This window comes from Ochotona princeps, chromosome 2 (genome assembly GCF_030435755.1).
Source record: "Ochotona princeps isolate mOchPri1 chromosome 2, mOchPri1.hap1, whole genome shotgun sequence".
Lineage (NCBI taxonomy): Eukaryota > Metazoa > Chordata > Mammalia > Lagomorpha > Ochotonidae > Ochotona > Ochotona princeps.
Window position 1 is genome coordinate 160615750 of NC_080833.1, and position 17757 is coordinate 160633506.

General features: G+C 41.8%; 1 protein-coding gene across 2 annotated transcripts in view; it reads left to right on the plus strand.

Moving 5' to 3' along the window:
• The window catches only part of RABGAP1L (RAB GTPase activating protein 1 like), a 614224-nt gene that overhangs the window by 49183 nt on the left and 547284 nt on the right, over positions 1 to 17757 (plus strand). For both annotated transcript variants that reach the window (XM_058660694.1, XM_058660695.1), the window contains exons 2-4: positions 3448 to 3618; positions 5258 to 5447; positions 11220 to 11430. In XM_058660694.1, coding sequence (XP_058516677.1) covers positions 3481 to 3618; positions 5258 to 5447; positions 11220 to 11430 — 539 coding nt within the window. In that variant the 5' untranslated portion in view covers positions 3448 to 3480. The remainder of the gene's footprint in view (positions 1 to 3447; positions 3619 to 5257; positions 5448 to 11219; positions 11431 to 17757) is intronic.

Consider the following 17757-nt stretch of genomic DNA (forward strand, 5'->3'; position numbering starts at 1 on the left):
CCCGCAGTGTAATACTTGCCTAGGTGCAAGGCAAGCCGGGCTGCTGCCTGCTGCAGGGCTCATTCTTTAGTAGGATTCATTTGAGGTGGGATGTTGATTGCTTTCTCTAGACTGTCTTTCTCTTCCATGAGCATGTTAGCCTAGGAAGACAGGAAATGTGAGAATGCTTTATTTTTAAAGATTTATTTATTTTTATTAGGAAGGCAGATATACAGAGAGGAGGAGAGACAGAGGGGAAGATCTTCCATCCGATGATTCACTCCCCAAGTGAGTGCAATGGCCTGTGCTGTGCCGATCCGAAGCCGGGAACCTGGAACCTCTTCCGGATCTCCCACATGAATGCAGGGTCCCAAGGCTTTGGGCCGTCTTCGACTGCTTTCCCAGGCCACAGGCAGGGACCTGGATGGAAAGTGGGGCTGCCGGGATTAGAACCGGCGCTCCTATGGGATCCTGGCGTGTTCAAGGCGAGGACTTTAACAGCAATGCTATGGTGTTGGGCCCAGGATGTGAGAATGTTACTCCCTGGCATGGTTTCTGTAGCATGCTAGAGGTTAAGTGTGTGTAGAACAGATGAATAAAAACAGAGCTGAACAAATCAGTCAGAGCTGAGAACCTAAAGCGAGCATTAACAGGCTGATCTGTGGGCTGTAATGGGAAAGCAGCAGGATTTATGCTGCTTCTTACCAAGTTCTGGGAAGAAGTTTGAATTTTGGTTTTGAATTATACTGAAAAGTTTTAGTTTAAGCATTTTAATGTGACCTAATTTTATTTTCCAAAAATTTTCTTTGTCAGCCCTATGATTGGAGTAGTAGATGGGCTAGGAGGCTTTTGTAGGAGATCAAAGTGACTGGGATAAGGGTGCCAGTGTAAATATGAAAAAATCTGGGTAGATATGGGGTTATGTTAGAGGTGGGACACACAACACCATGTGTGAGAAGTGGGCGTGGAGCAAGGACGGTTTCTAGGTGTTGACTAGTTTGGAAGAAGGTGATGTTATTTGATGAAACCAGGTATTTGGATAAAAAAAAATTTTGAAATAGAGTTGAGACATTTCAATTTCTTAAATATTTATGTTATTTTTATTGGAAAGTCAGATTTACAGAGAGGAGGAGAGACAGAGAGGAAGATCTTCCATCTGATGATTCACTCCCCAAGTGGCTGCAAAGGCTGGAGCTGAGCCAATCCGAAGCCAGGAGCCAGGAGCCTCTTCCAGGTCTCGCACGGGAGTGCAGGGTCCCAAAGCTTTGGGCCGTCCTCGACTGCTTTCCCAGGTCACAAGCAGGGAGCTGGATGGGAAGTGGAGCTGCCGGGATTAGAACCGGCGCCCATATGGGATCCTGGCGTGTTCAAGGCAAGGACTTTTAGGCACTAGGCTACGCTGCGCTGAGCCTTAGACATTCCATTCTTACATCACATTTCATTTAAGACTCTGATGAAAGTTATATTTGGATATATCAAGTAGGGTTAAATTCCAAAGAAAAGGAATTTCAGGAGACATTTGTGTTGAAATGGAGTTTTGGGATTCTGTCAGCATCCCAGAGTACTCAGATCGTATTTGAGTTAATAACCGTGAGCAATAATGCTGTGTGGGTAAATGGCAAGGGAAGGGAGCTGCGGCTTGAACACAGGCCGTTTGCGGCGCCTATCAGAGAGGTGGAAGCACAGCGGAGTGCTAAGGACACGGCGGAGGATGGCCGTGGGAAGACACGCGCGGTGTTGGCGTCAGGCCATGGGAAGACACACGTGGTGTGTGCTGTGTGGGCGTCAGTGAAGACGTGGCTTGGTCACACATACATGTGAAAAGTGAAGTAGACTTTCAGAGGACAAATAATTGTGATTGAAAAGTTTTGTTTAGGGCCTGAAGCAATAACGTAGTGGTCAAAGTCCTCGCCTTGCACGTGCTGGGATCCCATATGGGCGCCGGTTCCAACCCTGGCAGCCCTGCTTCCCATCCAGCTCCTTGTGGCCTGGGAAAGCAGTGGAGGACGGCCCAAAGCCTTGGGACCCTGCACCCGCGTGGGAGATCTGGAAGAAGCTCCTGGCTCCTGGCTTTGGATTGGCTCAGCTCCAGCTGTTGCGGTCACTTGGGGAGTGAATCATCAGACGGAAGATTTTCCTCTCTGTCTCTCCTCCTCTCTGTATATCTACCTTTCCAATAAAAATAAATCTTAAAAAAGAAAAGTTTTGTGTAGAAAAGGATATTAACCCATCTAAAAAGAATAAATGAGGGCTAACTCATGGTAGCCTAGGAGTGTTATTATTGCTTATGTTGATATTCTAAGAAAGTAATTTTAGTTTTTGAAAGTGTAACTTGAAGGTAAAAGTGAATAATTTTGCTTTTGCAGGAGCAGTGATGTTAGTGCCACCTAATGGCAAAGTGGAATATTGCAGCCATACACTTGGTGGCAATGAGAAAAAGAATAACCTAATTAAAAACAGAAAAAACAAAGCAAAACATTTCTGGGGAGACTTTAGCCACAGATGATTAGTCGATTCAGCGTGGTTGATAAGGTCTGTGGGCTTTAGCCCCACTGCGTGTGCTGCTCCTCTGCGCGTGACTGGAATTGTCGCAGATTGGGTGGTTTGATGTGGGCTTGCCTGTTAGGCTTCAGGCTGTATGTTTATCCGTGCCTCCCCCGCCTCCACTGCCTTGCTTACAGTCTCCTTGTTGGTTTGCTCATTTCCTCACATCCATGTAAGCTCTAGGGGAGAAGTCTGCTTTATTTACTCAGATAATCCCAGTGCTAAATACAGCATGTGCTATGTGGGGTCTGTCTTCAGTTAAAACGAATTGTTAACACATGAATTTATGAATGAGTTTTGTGCTACAAGACTACTCAGAAAACAGGATTACATTGTATTTGATTTCCTTAAAAGTATTTGCTACATGAATGCAACGTGAAAAAATATTTTAACAATTCTATGTGAATGTGTGTGTGTGTGCCCTCCAGTGCAGTATGGATTAATGTATCTGCGAAAGATACATACATATGAATTCAGATGTTAATTTCAATATGAATCAGTCAAATTCAGTTTCTGGGTCAGTATTTAATCTTGAGTGGATTCATTTCAGCTAAGTATTTAGTATTTAGTTTTAATTAATTGTGCGTGTGTTTTCTTTTTGGTATGTATTTTGTAATTTCTAGCATCATGTTTAAAAAGATGTAAATAAGCATTTCTAGAAGAAAATAAGATATTAAGTAAAACAAAGAGTTGAGATATAAACTGGTTTGTGTTGATTTTCAGGGAACAGTAGGGCTCTTTTAGTGTGAAAACTCACAGTGGGGACCATCCGTTCCGTTAGGGGTCCAGTCCAACGAGGTAGCTTCCCCACTTTATCTGAGTGACTACCTGGGCAGCAGGCTGCTGCTTCACAGGGAACATTTTAAAGGCTTTCTGAGGCCATGTTTTTGACCAATCCATGTCTTTCCTTCTTCGTATGTGCAGGTGGATGTGGAAAGAGAAGTGTGCAGAGCTGAGATGGAGGTCAGAGGGTCGGTGCAGAAGGTGGGCGGGGCCTCGGGTTCTGTGGCCGCACTCCCCAGTGAAGAGTTTGTCTTGGTTCCCCAGCATGCGGACACTGCTGCTACAAAGGGTGACGAAACACCTCACCTCAAGGTAGTTTCTCTTTTGTAATATGGTACTGTTTAAAATTATTTTAAAAACCTGGTTTAAACTTATCTAAAAAGATGTATAAAATCCAAAGTGAATTAGACAGAGGCTGTTTGATTTGTATGCTTTTAGTTTTGTTACTTACTTTTTTTTTTTAAAGATTTATTTATTTTATTGCAAAGTCAGATATACAGAGAGGAAGAGAGACAGAGAGGAAGATCTTCCATCCGATGTTTCACTCTCCAAGTGAGCCGCAACGGGCCGGTACGCGCCAATCCGATGCCGGGACCAGGAACCTCTTCCGGGTGCAGGGTCCCAAAGCTTTGGGCCGTCCTCTCCTGCTTTCCCAGGCCACAAGCAGGGAGCTGGATGGGAAGTGGAGCTGCCGGGATTAGAACCGGCGCCCATATGGGATCCCGGGGCGTTCAAGGCGAGGACTTTAGCCGCTAGGCCATGCTGCCGGGCCCCTTGTTACTTACTTTTAAACTAAATTTTAGCAGAAGGATAAAATAGAAGAGAAGGGTAATTATTTAGTGAATTAAACTTAATGCTTAAGTATTATTTTTTTTTGGATACTTTTGTTCTCAATGCTATTTTTTGGAATTAGATAAGGTCATTACGTTTTGCTTTCAATTTAGAGATTTTTCAGTTTTTCTGTTTTTTTTTTTTTTAAGGCGGCTGTTAACATTCTTTCTTGTGACTATGCAGCTTACACACCTACATATGTTAAAAGTATATGTCTTATTTTTAAGATTTGGGTGTCATTCTTTTTCCTTATTTTTGTGTTGCCTTTTTCAAGTCGAAGAAAATGAAGGTAAGCTTACATACCCATAAGGATGAACTTCATGTATTACACATATACAGTTTCAGAACATAAGGATAATTCCCTCCCTTCTTCCTTTTAATTTTCATAAAATACTTAAAATTTTTTTTTAATCACAAACTTACCCCTTCACAAAATACAGACTTTAGTCAGTAGTAAGTGATGAAAACCATTGTTTCTCAGGGTATAGATTAGGTCTGTGAGCAATAATCAAACATCAGAATGTCAGTTTACAAGCACTGCTGTGCTGTGCTTAGGGTATTATCTGCTCACGTAGGCTTTGTGTCTCCTCTCTTCTAAGGAACAGACATGCCAACTTAAGTTTGTATTAGCAGTTCTTTTTTCAGCAGCCAGCAGAGTTTGTTAAGAAATCAGAAACATGTTTATGCTGTGGTAGTAAAACGATGAGCTTTCAATTGATAGGGTCAGTGGACTCTGTCCACTTAAATTTACTCATTTTCCCCCCTTTAAAACATGTAAACTTAAATTTTTAAGATATTTGCCTAAAAAATAAAAAGGAAAAATCAGAAAAATCTTACAAAATTTTACATCAAATATAGTTGGGAAACTGTCTGAAATGCTTTAAGAAGATGAAGTTCTGGGCATTGGCCTGGAGTTAGCCCTAATCATTTGTGACCATCTGGGGTGTGAACCCGCTGATGAGAGGCCTTGGTTCCTGTTGCTCTGTCACTGTCCCTGTCCTTACCTCTTTCTCTCTAACTCTACCTTTCAAATCAGTAAATAAATTAAAAAAAAAAGAAATGTTTTGCTGAAATTAAACTTCATAGCCAAAATGGGATTTGAAATTTTCTCTGTCTCTAGATAGTTTCGAATGGTGATGAGCAACTGGAAAAAGCCATGGAAGAGATTTTGAGAGATTCTGAGAAAGGGCAGAACCCTCTTGTTGATTGTCAAAGTTCTGGTGAAATTTCAGATGGTTCATTTGGAGATACTCCAGCCAGCCAACCAAATAAGTCATCTCTTCAGTTGATTTTGGATCCATCTAATACAGGTACTGCATTAAACCTTTGGAAGTTGTAAGGGAAATATCAACGAAAAATTTAAGGTGAAAATGAGAAAATTGTGTGGTTTTGGTTTTATGAGATCATGCCCATGAATTTTTCAGTTTTGGTTAAGAGTTTCCATTTTGTTTCTTATGTTGCTACTTGTCAAATCAGATTTCAGTCTTTGAGAACAGGGGTTATAATTTGGGTCTGCATTTGTCCCCTAGTGCTTGGCACCATAACTGGGCCTCAGGGAATTTATATTGACATTTATAATACAATTATGTACATTGAAAACCTGCCAGTGAATTGACAGGTCCTCAGCATCAGATAATAGGTTTTTCATATGATGTATATTTTTATTTAGTTTGATGTACTTGAAAGTTTAATTGGTAAGAATCCTAATAACATAACAGTACTATTAGTATATTAAATAATAGACATTATTTATTTTTTTTAAAAGATTTATTCATTTTATTACAGCCAGATATACACAGAGGAGGAGAGACAGAGAGGAAGATCTTCCATCCGATGATTCACTCCCCAAGTGAGCCGCAATGGGCCGATGCGTGCCGATCCGAAGCCGGGAACCTGGAACCTCTTCTGGGTCTCCCACGCGGGTGCAGTGTCCCAATGCATTGGGCCGTCCTCAACTGCTTTCCCAGGCCACAAGCAGGGAGCTGGATGGGAAGTGGAGCTGTTGGGATTAGAGCCAGCCCATATGGGATCCCGGGGCTTTCAAGGCGAGGACTTTTAGCCGCTAGGCCACGCTGCTGGGCCCAATAATAGACATTATTAAGAGTGAATAGGTTACGGATTCTGATCAATGATAAACAAGCACAGGTGGTTTTGGGTGCAACAAAAACAAGCACAGCCAGAACCCAAGTCTAGCTTCAGCCGGTTTCCATGCTGGAGCTGTAGTTTGATCTGGCTCTCTGTTGGTGCTGTTTGGTGAACTACCAGGCTTTGATTTTTCTCCTGTCACCTGTTTGCTTAGCTGTTTTACTTCATGGTCACTAAGTAGGTACAAGCAGAAATTTGTAGATAAGATTGGCTGTTCTGTTGCAGAGTTGCTGGCAAAGAGAAAGGTTTCATTCGTTTACTAACTGAGGTGACCTGCACTGGTAGGCTTGGGCTACATTCCGACCCCTCAGGAGTCACTATGATAGATGGAATTATCCTGTTTGATCTAGGCTATTCATAATCCATTTCTGAGTGTTGTCCATCGAGTAAATACAAGTATAGGATAAAGCACTAAACAGTGTGGGTATGATGGAATATACATAGAGAATTTAATTGTGATTCTTGCCTTGGAAAGCTTGATTCAGTATTAAAATGTCTGACAATATAATCTAACATGTAAAACGGTGAAAAGAGGGATTGGCATGATTGCTAAACTGGCTAATCCTCTGCCTGTAAGCACTGTCACCCCGTATGGGTGCTGGTTCATGTTCCACTTGCCATGCAGCTCCCTGCTTGTGGCCTGGGAAAGTGGTAGAGGACGGCCCAAAGCCTTGGGACCCTGCACCCGTGTGGGAGACCCTGAAAAAGCTCCTGGATTAGGATTGGCTCAGCTCTGGCTGAGTGAACTAGTGGAAGGAAGATCTTTGTGTCTCTTCTCTGTAAATCTGACTTTCCAATAAAAATAAATAGATCTTAAAAAAAGCTTATAAAAATAATGAAAAGAGAAATAAATCAATACATATGGAATAAACACTGAAAAAGATCTGTTTTATACATACACACTTAAAGTTTTTGGAAAAATAGGAATAGAAGGAAATCTTTTTCAGAACGTAAATGATATTTTTCAAAATTTAAGGCACACTATCATTAAGATAACATTTAAACTGGAATAGTTGGGGCATGCTAACTGTCATCAGGGCTAATTGAGATTGTATTGGAGAATCCAGCAGTATGAGGACAGGAGAAGGGGATGTGGTGTGATAACTAGAAAGGAAGAGCACAGTAAATTACAATCTATTACATTTAGACTTTTAGGAATGTTAGCAGAGATAATAGAAAATACTAATTCCACTTAAAATACCAACAAAGATAATATCAATGAAGAAATGGAAATTGTATGAAAGAAACCTTAATTACAAAATTATGAAATACCATGGAAGGATATTCCCACCTGAACCAACGGGAAGTGACACCATATTGATTACTGGGGAGGAGAGTCAACCTTGAAAAGGGGTCATCGAGCTCCAAGGTAGTCTGTTATTTGAGTAGTAATTCCAAATTTCAATTATTCTTTTAAACTGATTCTGAAATACATTTGGACAAGTATATGAGTAGCCAGAATAATTTAAAAAAGAACATTGGTTATTAAGATATACTGAAGATCTGTGATTAAACTGGTGTGTTGCTCTGCAGTGCAAATGATTCCCTAGAATAGGATTCCAGGAACAGACCTGGATGCATAAGGGAATTTGGTGTGTGACAGAGTTAGCTCCACAAGTCAGTAGCGTTGAGAAAATTACTGCTTTAAATGGAATAAAAGAAAATCAGATTCTTGGATCATACTATATATGCAGATAATTGCTAGTTAATTCAGTATTTAAAGGTGAAAAATAAGTCTGGATAAGTCCCAATAACTTTTGTCAATGGATATAGTTTTATGATTTTTTCTTCTTCACACTGGCAGTATCTATGTAGTTAATTACACTAATTGCTCTTCCTCCTATGCATTTATTTTTCTCACAAATTATTTAAAATATGTATGAACACTAAAGTAACATGTTATACCGGCAGGTTTTCAATATACATAACTGTATTATGAATGTCAGTATAATAAAAAGAGCAGAATAAGAGGCCATATATGGTTATATGGCTTCCCCATTTTATTTGAAGTGATTAGATTGAAAAATAAATGCATTATAATTGCTTTGGTTATTGAAACTCTGGTTTATAGACATAGTCACCTAGAGTTATTGTGTATTATTAACAGATTGAACATGTCTCATTTTGAAGTGTCTCTTTTTCCTTTGTTAACACTTGTTCTGAGCCACCTTGCTGGCGTGAGTGTGGTTCTGAGCCACCTTGCTGGCGTGAGTGTGGTTCTGAGCCACCTTGCTGGCGTGAGCGTGAGTGTGGTACTCCGGGTTTCCACTCACTCCTGTTTGCATGACATAGCTTTCTCTGTGTATGCATTTTTGTTTTACTTCTAACCTGTTTGTGTGTTTGTATTTAAAATTTCTTTTTGTTTTTAAATATCCCAGTCTGACAGTCTCAGACTTTTAATTGGTTTCAGGTTGTTGTTGCCCAGATCGTTCTCATTCCCACTTGGTTTTACGGTGACTTGCAAACATGTTTTCCCCACAATTTTAAGTCATTGAGGGACCTGTGTTGGTGGTACAGTGGGTTAAGCTGCTGCCTGCAAACCCTGCATCCATATGGATGCCAGTTCAAGTCCTGGCTGCCCCCGGCTAAAGCCTCTGGGGAAGTGGTGAAAGATGAGCCAGAGGGAGACCTGAGTGGAGCTCCAGGCTCCTGGCTTTGGCCTTAGCCAACCCTAGTCATGGCAGCCACTGGAGGAGTGAACCAGTGAGTGGAAGACCTCTTTCTCTTGTCTTTGTCTCTTTTTATGTAACTCTGCCTTTCAAATAAATAAATAAATAAACAAGTATTGTAAAGAAGTTACAGAAAAATGTGAAAATAAAGTTAGTATTCTATGACATGAAGTTTGTATAGTTTAAAGTTCTGTTTAGTTATAATGATAGAATTACACAGAGAAAGACAGAGGGATTGGTGGAGGGGAGGGAGAGAGATCTTCTTTCTTTCCTCCCAAGTGGCCACATCCATCAGAGCTGAGCCAGGCCAAGGGCAGGGACTGGGAACTTCTTTCTGGGTTGCCATGTGGGTGGCAGGGCCCAAGCACTTGTGCCGTCTTCTGCTGCTTTTCCCAGAATGTTAGCAGGGAGTTAGGTCAGAAGTGGAGCAGCTGGGGCAGAAACCTGCACTCCTGGGATTTTAGCAGTGAAGGCCATGGCTTTACCTGCTGTGCCACAATGTGGACTCTGCATGGGAAGTTTAAATGAAATGCAAACTTGACTGTGATTTTTTTTTTTGGCTTGATTTATGATTCAAAAAACTCAGAAGGGTACCGTTTATGAAACAGAATGAGAGCTCCCAGTGGCTACGAAGCAGAGTAAGGCTTGAAGGGGGAAAGGAATTTTAAGGGGGCATAATGATGATGATGATAGTAATAAAATATTATTACTTTACGAAACTGTTTTTCAGGAAAAGCTGGTGTTTCAGAATGTGACACTATAAGTAACTCTTGATTGTATCTTGTCTGTTTGGTTTATCAGTGGAAAAATTGATAGTGAGGATGCATATCTTAGAATAATATTTATGGCCTAGAGTGGAGAGGTTTGAAATGACTTTTAAGAGGAATCTGAGACTGAGAATTTAAATATAATGCAAGGATCTGGCTTAAGAGAAGTGGACTTGCTTAATTTGGGGGACATGTATATGGTTAAAGAGAAGAGGGGAAGAGTTGGAGAAGAGCTGTATGTGTGCTTTCAGGTAAAGGCACCTGATACTTGCAGATAGATGCTTTCTAACTATAGTGAAGTCTTTGCTCTGGTATCTTTAGAATTAAAGCGGTCATATATATTTTTTTAAAAATTCATCACTTTTGCAGTAGAATGGGTTGAGGTAATAATGGGATCATTCATCAACTATTTTAAGAAAAAATTGCGTTGTAATACTGAAATAGTTCATAGAAGCTAGGGAAGGGTGAGATAAGGGAGCGTAACTTCCCCTGTTACAGGTATAAGGTGTATGATTTTAATATTATTTACTTTTGATAAAAAGTTTGGCTGCTTAATAAATATGGAGCTACAAAAATTCCTGGGAAAATGAAATAAAAAGATAAGTTGATTTTATGAAAATATTTGGAATTTCAGTTTTGTCCATGAACTTTTTAAAGATCGCCTGTTTGCATGGATTTCAACATTTTTTCACCCAAATAAACTCACCTTTAAAAATAATTAAAATTTATGTCCATTTTATTTGAGTGACAACGATAACCAGAGAAAGATCTTTTCATCTCTTGTTTCATATCCGAGATGCCTGAAACAGTTGGGGTTGGGGCAGGGCGAAGCCTGGGGCCAGAATTCCATGAGAGTCTCTTACTGGGGTGGCAGGCACGCAGCTGCCTCGGTGATCTCCTGTTGCTTTCCAGGTCGCGTGTTAGCAAGAGATTGGGATTAGAGACAAAGCCCAGACTCAAACACAGGCCTTTTGATATTGTGTGTCTGTTGTTAAGTCCATTTCAGCCACTAAATGAAATGCCTGCCCGATTAACTTTTCACTAAGTTATTGAAGTACTTTCATAAGAAGAATCACCAGGGAGACAGCCAGTGACATCCGTGGGGAAGAGCCAGGCTGGGTCTGTGCCAGTGGCCTGGCCTGGCCTGGCCCTGGGTGTTGCGAGAGAGAGAGAGAGAGAGAGAGAGAAAGAAAGAGAAGGTCTCTCTCTTTTACCCTCATTCTGTCTTTGTATTTATCTACCATTTGAGTAAATAAATGAAATTTAAAAATTAGACAAGTATGCTTGTTGTTTTAAAAATACAGGGCTTAATTTGTTTTTTTTGTTTCCTCTGAAGAAGTTATAGCTGAGACTTTTTGGAGAGATATGAAAGTATGAATGGCCAGTTCTGGAATTCTGAATTAGCATTCAGGGTGAATAACAAAACAAGTGAAAACAGAAAGACACCTAACGTCGCACTGACTTTTTAGTATTTTTTTTTTTTTTTTCGGTTCTTCTTCAGAAATTTCTACGCCCAGGCCATCTTCTCCAAGTGAATTGCCTGAAGAAGATAGTGTTTTGTTTAACAAGCTGACCTACCTAGGGTGTATGAAGGTTTCTTCCCCGAGGAATGAAGTGGAGGCTTTGCGGGCGCTGGCCACGATGAAGTCGTCCTGTCAGTACCCTTTTCCTGTTACTCTGTATGTGCCAAATGTTCCAGAAGGTTCTGTGAGGTAAGCTCTAATTTTCTTTTTCTGTAGGCATGTATTAAATCTTTAGAGTGATGATGAGGATTTATTCGAAATCAGGTGGAGGACCTATAGTGAATTCACTTATACTCTGTAGATATTTAAGGTAAATGTTGTGTCTAGGCTTAGACTGTGTTCTTTATTTGTAAAGAGCATTTGCCAACTAAGAATATTATAAATGGAAATAAAACTAAGAATAATGATAATTCGTATTTTTCTATTCTGGAGTAATATTAAAATCTTTTGTTAGCCTGTCACGTAACCTTGGCCTTGAAAATGAATGAACCTGAGGTCAGTGACCACCATTGTGGCATAGGGGGTTAAGAAACCGCCTGTGAGAGAGGCAACATGGTGGCATACAGTACAGACACATTTGATAAGAAGGAGAATCTTTAGACAGGGTGAAGTACAATAAGCAGTTTACAGGGAAAAAATAGGGGTCAGGCAGTAAGCAGGGGGTACTTGGAGACCCCCTGGATACAGGGAAGCTGTGGTGGGGGCACAACAGTATTGCAGTGGACTGAAAAACCCACCAGTGGCCGATGAGCGGCAATTTAGATGCCAGTGATCCAGGCTCTGGCCATCAGTTTCCAGTGCCAGCCAGACATCCAGCAGTGGCCTCCACACAGCTCTTGTGACTGCCAGGTGGGATCCTGGGTCCGCATGGGGAGCTCGGGAGGCGAGTGCAGTCTTGGACCTGACAATTGAGCTGGGTGACTGGGACCAGCCACAGGCGGAGAAAGAGTAGGAAACTCAGCGCGCCATCTTGTGTGGAGAGGCGGAGTGCGGAGTTTATTCAACGGCACAGAGGAGGCTTGTTTATGGCTGATCACATGGAACTGATCCAGTGGGAAGGGCAGCACCAGCTTCACTCCCCGCAGGGTCAGTGTGGTCCCTGGAGCTGAAAGCCAACAGCCTCAATCCTCCAGCAGCATCCCTCCTGGTGCCATCTCGGGTAGCAGGGCAGCAAGTGTGGACTTCAAGTGAAGATCCACAGTGGGCTTGTAACTAGCTAATTGCACTGAGCTGAGCCCACAACGCCAGCCTTGCAGCCTGTGTGGTCCCTGGAGCTGACAGCCGACAGCCCCCTGATCTTTGTTGGTGCCCGTATGGATGCCATTTTGGACACTGAGGCAAGCGCTCCTGAACACTGATAAACTGCAAGAGAGGAGTGGTAAATTGCTCATGCGTCATGGGACCAGACACTGTTACACTGAAGGGAGGACAGCTGAGCTGCCCGAGAACTAAGCTAGGAACAAAATCACCACCATCTTAGAGCACTCCTCAGACTCCACAGAAAAAACGGCCCCGGCAAGGCACGCCACCAACTCCACCTGAAGTAATCAAAGCAATTTACAAAAAACCCAATGCCAGCTTCTTACTAAACAGGGAAAGATTGGAAGCCTTCCCACTAAAATCTGGAACTAGACAGGGATGTCCACTATCACCGCTACTCTTCAACATAGTATTGGAAGTCCTTGCCATAGCTATTAGGCAAGGAAAAGTAATTAAAGAAATACAAATTGGAAAGGAGGAAATGAAATTATCGCTATTTGCAGATTACATGATTCCCTACACAGGAGAACCAAAAGACTCAGCCAACAGACTACTGGAACTCATGAGAGACTTTGTGGCAGAGTAGCAGGAGACAAAATTATGAACACAAATCAGTGGCACTAGTGCACACAAATAATTACATGGCTGAGAAAGAAATTGTAAGTACAGTCCACTTTAAAATAGCATAGAGGAATCTTAAGTACCTAGGAATTAAACTGACTAAATATGTGGAAGACCGCTATGTTGAAAATTATAAATCATTAAAAAAAGGAAATAGAAGAAGACCTTGAAAAATGGAGAACCTTACCATATTCCAGGATTGGCAGGATCAACATCATCAAAATGACCATATTACCAAAAGCAATATACAGATTCAACGCAATCCCAATCAAAATCCCAACAACATTCTTCTCAGAAATAGAAGAGATGATACAGAAGTTCATCTGGAATCACAAAAGACCACGAATAGCTAAAGCTATCCTGAAAAATAGAAATCAAGCTGGAGGAATCACAATTCCAGACCTCAAGACATACTACAGAGCAGTGGTTATCAAAACAGTCTGGTACTGGTACAGAAACAGAGAAGAAGATCAGTGGAACAGAATGGAAACACCAGAAGGGGATCCACACATGTATAGTCAACTAATCTTTGACAAGAAAACTGAAAACAACCCAGGCAAAATTCCTGGTCTATTCAACAAATGCTGTTGGGACAACTGGACAGCAGCTTGCAGAATAAAGAAGCAAGATCCACACTTGTCACATACAAAAATTAGCTCTAAATGGATCAAGGACCTAAATTTATACTCAGAAGCCATCAAACTATTAAAGGAAAACGTAGGAAGCACACTCCAAGATACAGGAACAGGGAAAAAGTTAGAAAAGACGTCAAAAGTAAAGGCAATCAAATCCAAAATGAACAAATGGGACTACATCAAACTACAAAGCCTCTGCACAACAAAGGAAACAATTAAAGTGAAGAAGGAACCAACAGAATGGGAGAAAATTTTTGCACACTACACAAGTGATAGGGGACTAATATCCAGGATTTACAAAGAGCTTCAGAAACCCAGGGAAAGCGAAAAAAAAAAAAAAAAAAAAAAAAAACCAAAAAAACCAAACACAACCCTGTAACAAAATGGACAACGGAAATGAACATTTTTCAAGAGAACAGATTCAAATGACTAACAGACATATGAAAAGATGCTCAGGCTCCCTAGCCATGAGATACAAATGAAAGCCATGTTGAGTACCACCTAACTCCAGTGAGACTAGCCTACATTCAGAACTCAACTAACGACACCTGCTGGCGTGGATGTGGGGAGAAAGGCACATTCCTTCACTGCTGGTGGGGGTGTAGGCTAGTACAACCACTGTGGTAATCAGTATGGAGAGTGCTTGGAGAATTGCAAATAAATCTGCCATATGATGCAGCTATCCCGCTCCTAGGAATATACCCAATACAAGTGAAATCTATATGTGAGAAGGGGATCTGTAATCCTATATTTGCAGCAGCACAATCTACAATAGCAGAGACATGGAAACAATCCAGATGTGCGTCCACAGAAGAGTGGTTAAAGAAACTGGTACATCTACTCCATGGAATATTACTCAGCTACGAAGAAGAATGAGATTATACTGTTTACAACCAGGTTGTCCCAACTAGAGACCATTATACTTAGTGAAATGAGTCAACCACAAAAGAACAAATACCATTTTACCAGTACAGTTCTAAAGACAGAGCACAATCAAAGCTGTGGCTAATAAGAAGCGGAAGTAGTTTAGTGAAAGCGAAAGCTGATTGCTCAAGAGCAAAAGACACAGCAGCAGTCTTTTGTTGGACACTCAAGGCATTTTGCTCATTGACTTTCTAGTGGTCAAAAATAATAATAAGGGCTCGGCAGCGTGGCCTGGTGGCTAAGGTCCTCGCCTTGATCCCATATGGCCGCTGGTTCTAATCCCGGCGGCTCCATTTCCTCTCTATCTCTCCTCCTCTCAGTATATCTGACTTTGTAATAAAAATAAAATAAATCTTTAAAAAAATAAAAAAAATAATAATGAATGCTTATAATGAGAGTGTCTTGAAAAGATTAACTAGTATTTAAAATCTAGGAGAATCAACATGGTGAAATGGGGTTAAGATACTTTTAAACAGATGGAGAAATAATTAGCCAGGGTTAAGCATAGAGGACACATTCTAGGAAGTAGGAGAGTAGTTAAGAGGGCAGAAAGGCACCTGGAGACTGACGGACATGAGGAAGCAGTGGAGACAACAAAGCACTGTTGCAGTAATCAAATAATCCAGTGACAGGGAGTGGCAATATTAGCTCCACTGGCAGCCGGAGCTCCACCAGCAGCCAGCTGGGAAGTGGAATTCATCGGGAGCTAAGTCTGAGTATTCCCCACACCTAATGGCCAGCAGTTGCAGGACTCCACCAGTGCCATATCTGGTGCCATTCTGTACAGTGTGGCAAAGGCTTTCAGATTGGAGGGACAACAGTGAGCTGCACATGTGATAAGCTGAGAGCAAACTGACTTCCAGCTTAGTGCATTGCACCGGTCCCACAGGGAAAATATTACCTACTTTTGGCATCCTGTGGCCAAAATAGGTCTGGGTGTCTCTCAGACCTAATGACCATCAGGTTCTGGCAAGATAAGCACCAATAACAACCCAGTTATTGAGGACACCTGATGCCTCCCTAATCCTGGACACTGCTTGAACTGGAAGTGGGAGAAAGGTTGTACAAGCAACAGTGCAGACACAGCACAGGAGGTGGAGAATGGTGAGCCAGGAGCTAGTTCCTTCAGGCACTTCACTATGGTAACTCAAAGAATGCCTACCAGATACCCCAGACGCACCTTCTGTATGCATAATATGAACAGTTGTGGTAGTTATCCTTGTACAGTGAGAAATGCTTGATATGATGATCCATGTATGACTGAACACAGTATTCAAGAATAAAAGCTAGAAAAATGGTAATAAAAAAAACAAATACCATGTGTTCTCTCCTACATAAGGAAATAAACATGGAAAGTGTAATTTCAATAATCTAGTCCATACTGTTTTTTGTTTGTTTGCTTTTTTGGCTGTATCCCATGTGTTTTGATGTTTTTTTAAATTTTAGTTTGGTTTATTCCAAATAATTTCTTTTCTCTTGTCGAATTCATCATGGACTCATGGATTATACGATGGCATCATTTTTCCCAAGAGATTTTTGTGTTTCCTTTTTGTCACCCACGTGTTGGTCACTCAGTGGTGCATTTTTTTCATGGTGTTGTAATTTGTTGTTGATGTTGTTGTTATTGTTGTGGCTGTTCTAACTCATACCAGATGTTGACCTTGTTTCATGGCTTCCCACTTATGAAAATGTATGGTGATGGCGTACTGGGGTCTATCACATACAGACATGGGGCTATAATGGAACACGCATCCCTGCTTCCAGACAAAAGATGGACTCCCAATGAAATTGTTGAACATGTGTAGACAATGGGGTGCTGGACTGTCTGACATTGGACCAACAATGTTGGGGTACACTTAAATAAGAGACTCATAGAATTATGATTCTTTATGAAGGACTACACTGTTGTAGCAAAATGGGAAAAATCTGATGAGGGGTGGGAGTTTGGGAGGGGGAATCCCAGCCTATACGAAATTGTACCACATAATTCAAAATTCAAAATAAAAATATATTTAAAAAGCCACCTGTGAAGCTGGCACCCTATATGAAAACCCTGGTTCAAGTCCTGGCTGCTCTGTCATAAATCCAGCTTCCTGATGACATAGCTGAGGAAGAAGCAGAACATGGTCTGAGTACTTGGGACCCTGCTACCCACGTGGGATACCCAGAAGCAGCACCTGGATCCTGACTTTGGCTTGGCACAGATTCAGGGGAGTGAACCAGCAGATGGAATCTGTGCGTGTGTGTGTGTGTGTCACTCTACCTTTCCAATAAATAGTAAATTAAGAAGGGAATGCAGGAGAGGCAGGCAGAATGCACAGCGAACACCTTGTTCTTTTTTTTTTTTTTTAAGATTTATTATTATTGGAAAGCCGGATATACAGAGAGGAGGAGAGACAGAGATGAAGATCTTCCATCCAATGGTTCACTCCCCAAGTGAGCCGCAACAGCTGGTGCTGCGCCTATCCGAAGCTGGGAACCTGGAACCTCTTCCAGGGCTCCCAGACGGGTGCAGGGTCCCAAAGCTTTGGGCCGTCCTCGACTGCTTTCCCAGGCCACAAGCAGGGAGCTGGATGGGAAGTGGAGCTGTTGGGATTAGAACCGGCGCCCATATGGGATCCCGGCGCGTTCAAGGCGAGGACTTTTGGCCGCTAGGCCATGCCGCCAGGCCCTGAACACCTTGTTCTTAAGGAATGTACTAATTCTGAAATGAAGACTTGGTTGTATGGAACAACATATAGATGATGACAACACAGATGCTAAGGAACATCATGGAACACCTTGGACAGGGGTTGTCTGGGAAGGTTTGGTGGGAGATAGACTTCAGGGAGTGATGACATCTGGCTAAGTGTGGAGAAGTGGCTGGAACATCTGTGCTAGGAAGAGCTCAGAGGTGGGCCTTAAGTCTCCCTTTGACGTGGCAGTGTGGGGATGGAGCACCGTGGTGAGAGAAAGAGTGTGAAATCGGCTGGTGACATCTGGTTGTCCTCCCCTACACCCATTCTCCCTGTTTCCTACAGTAACAAACTGGGTACATGGCCAGCCTCCCTTGCAGTGAGATGTGACAGCATTTACA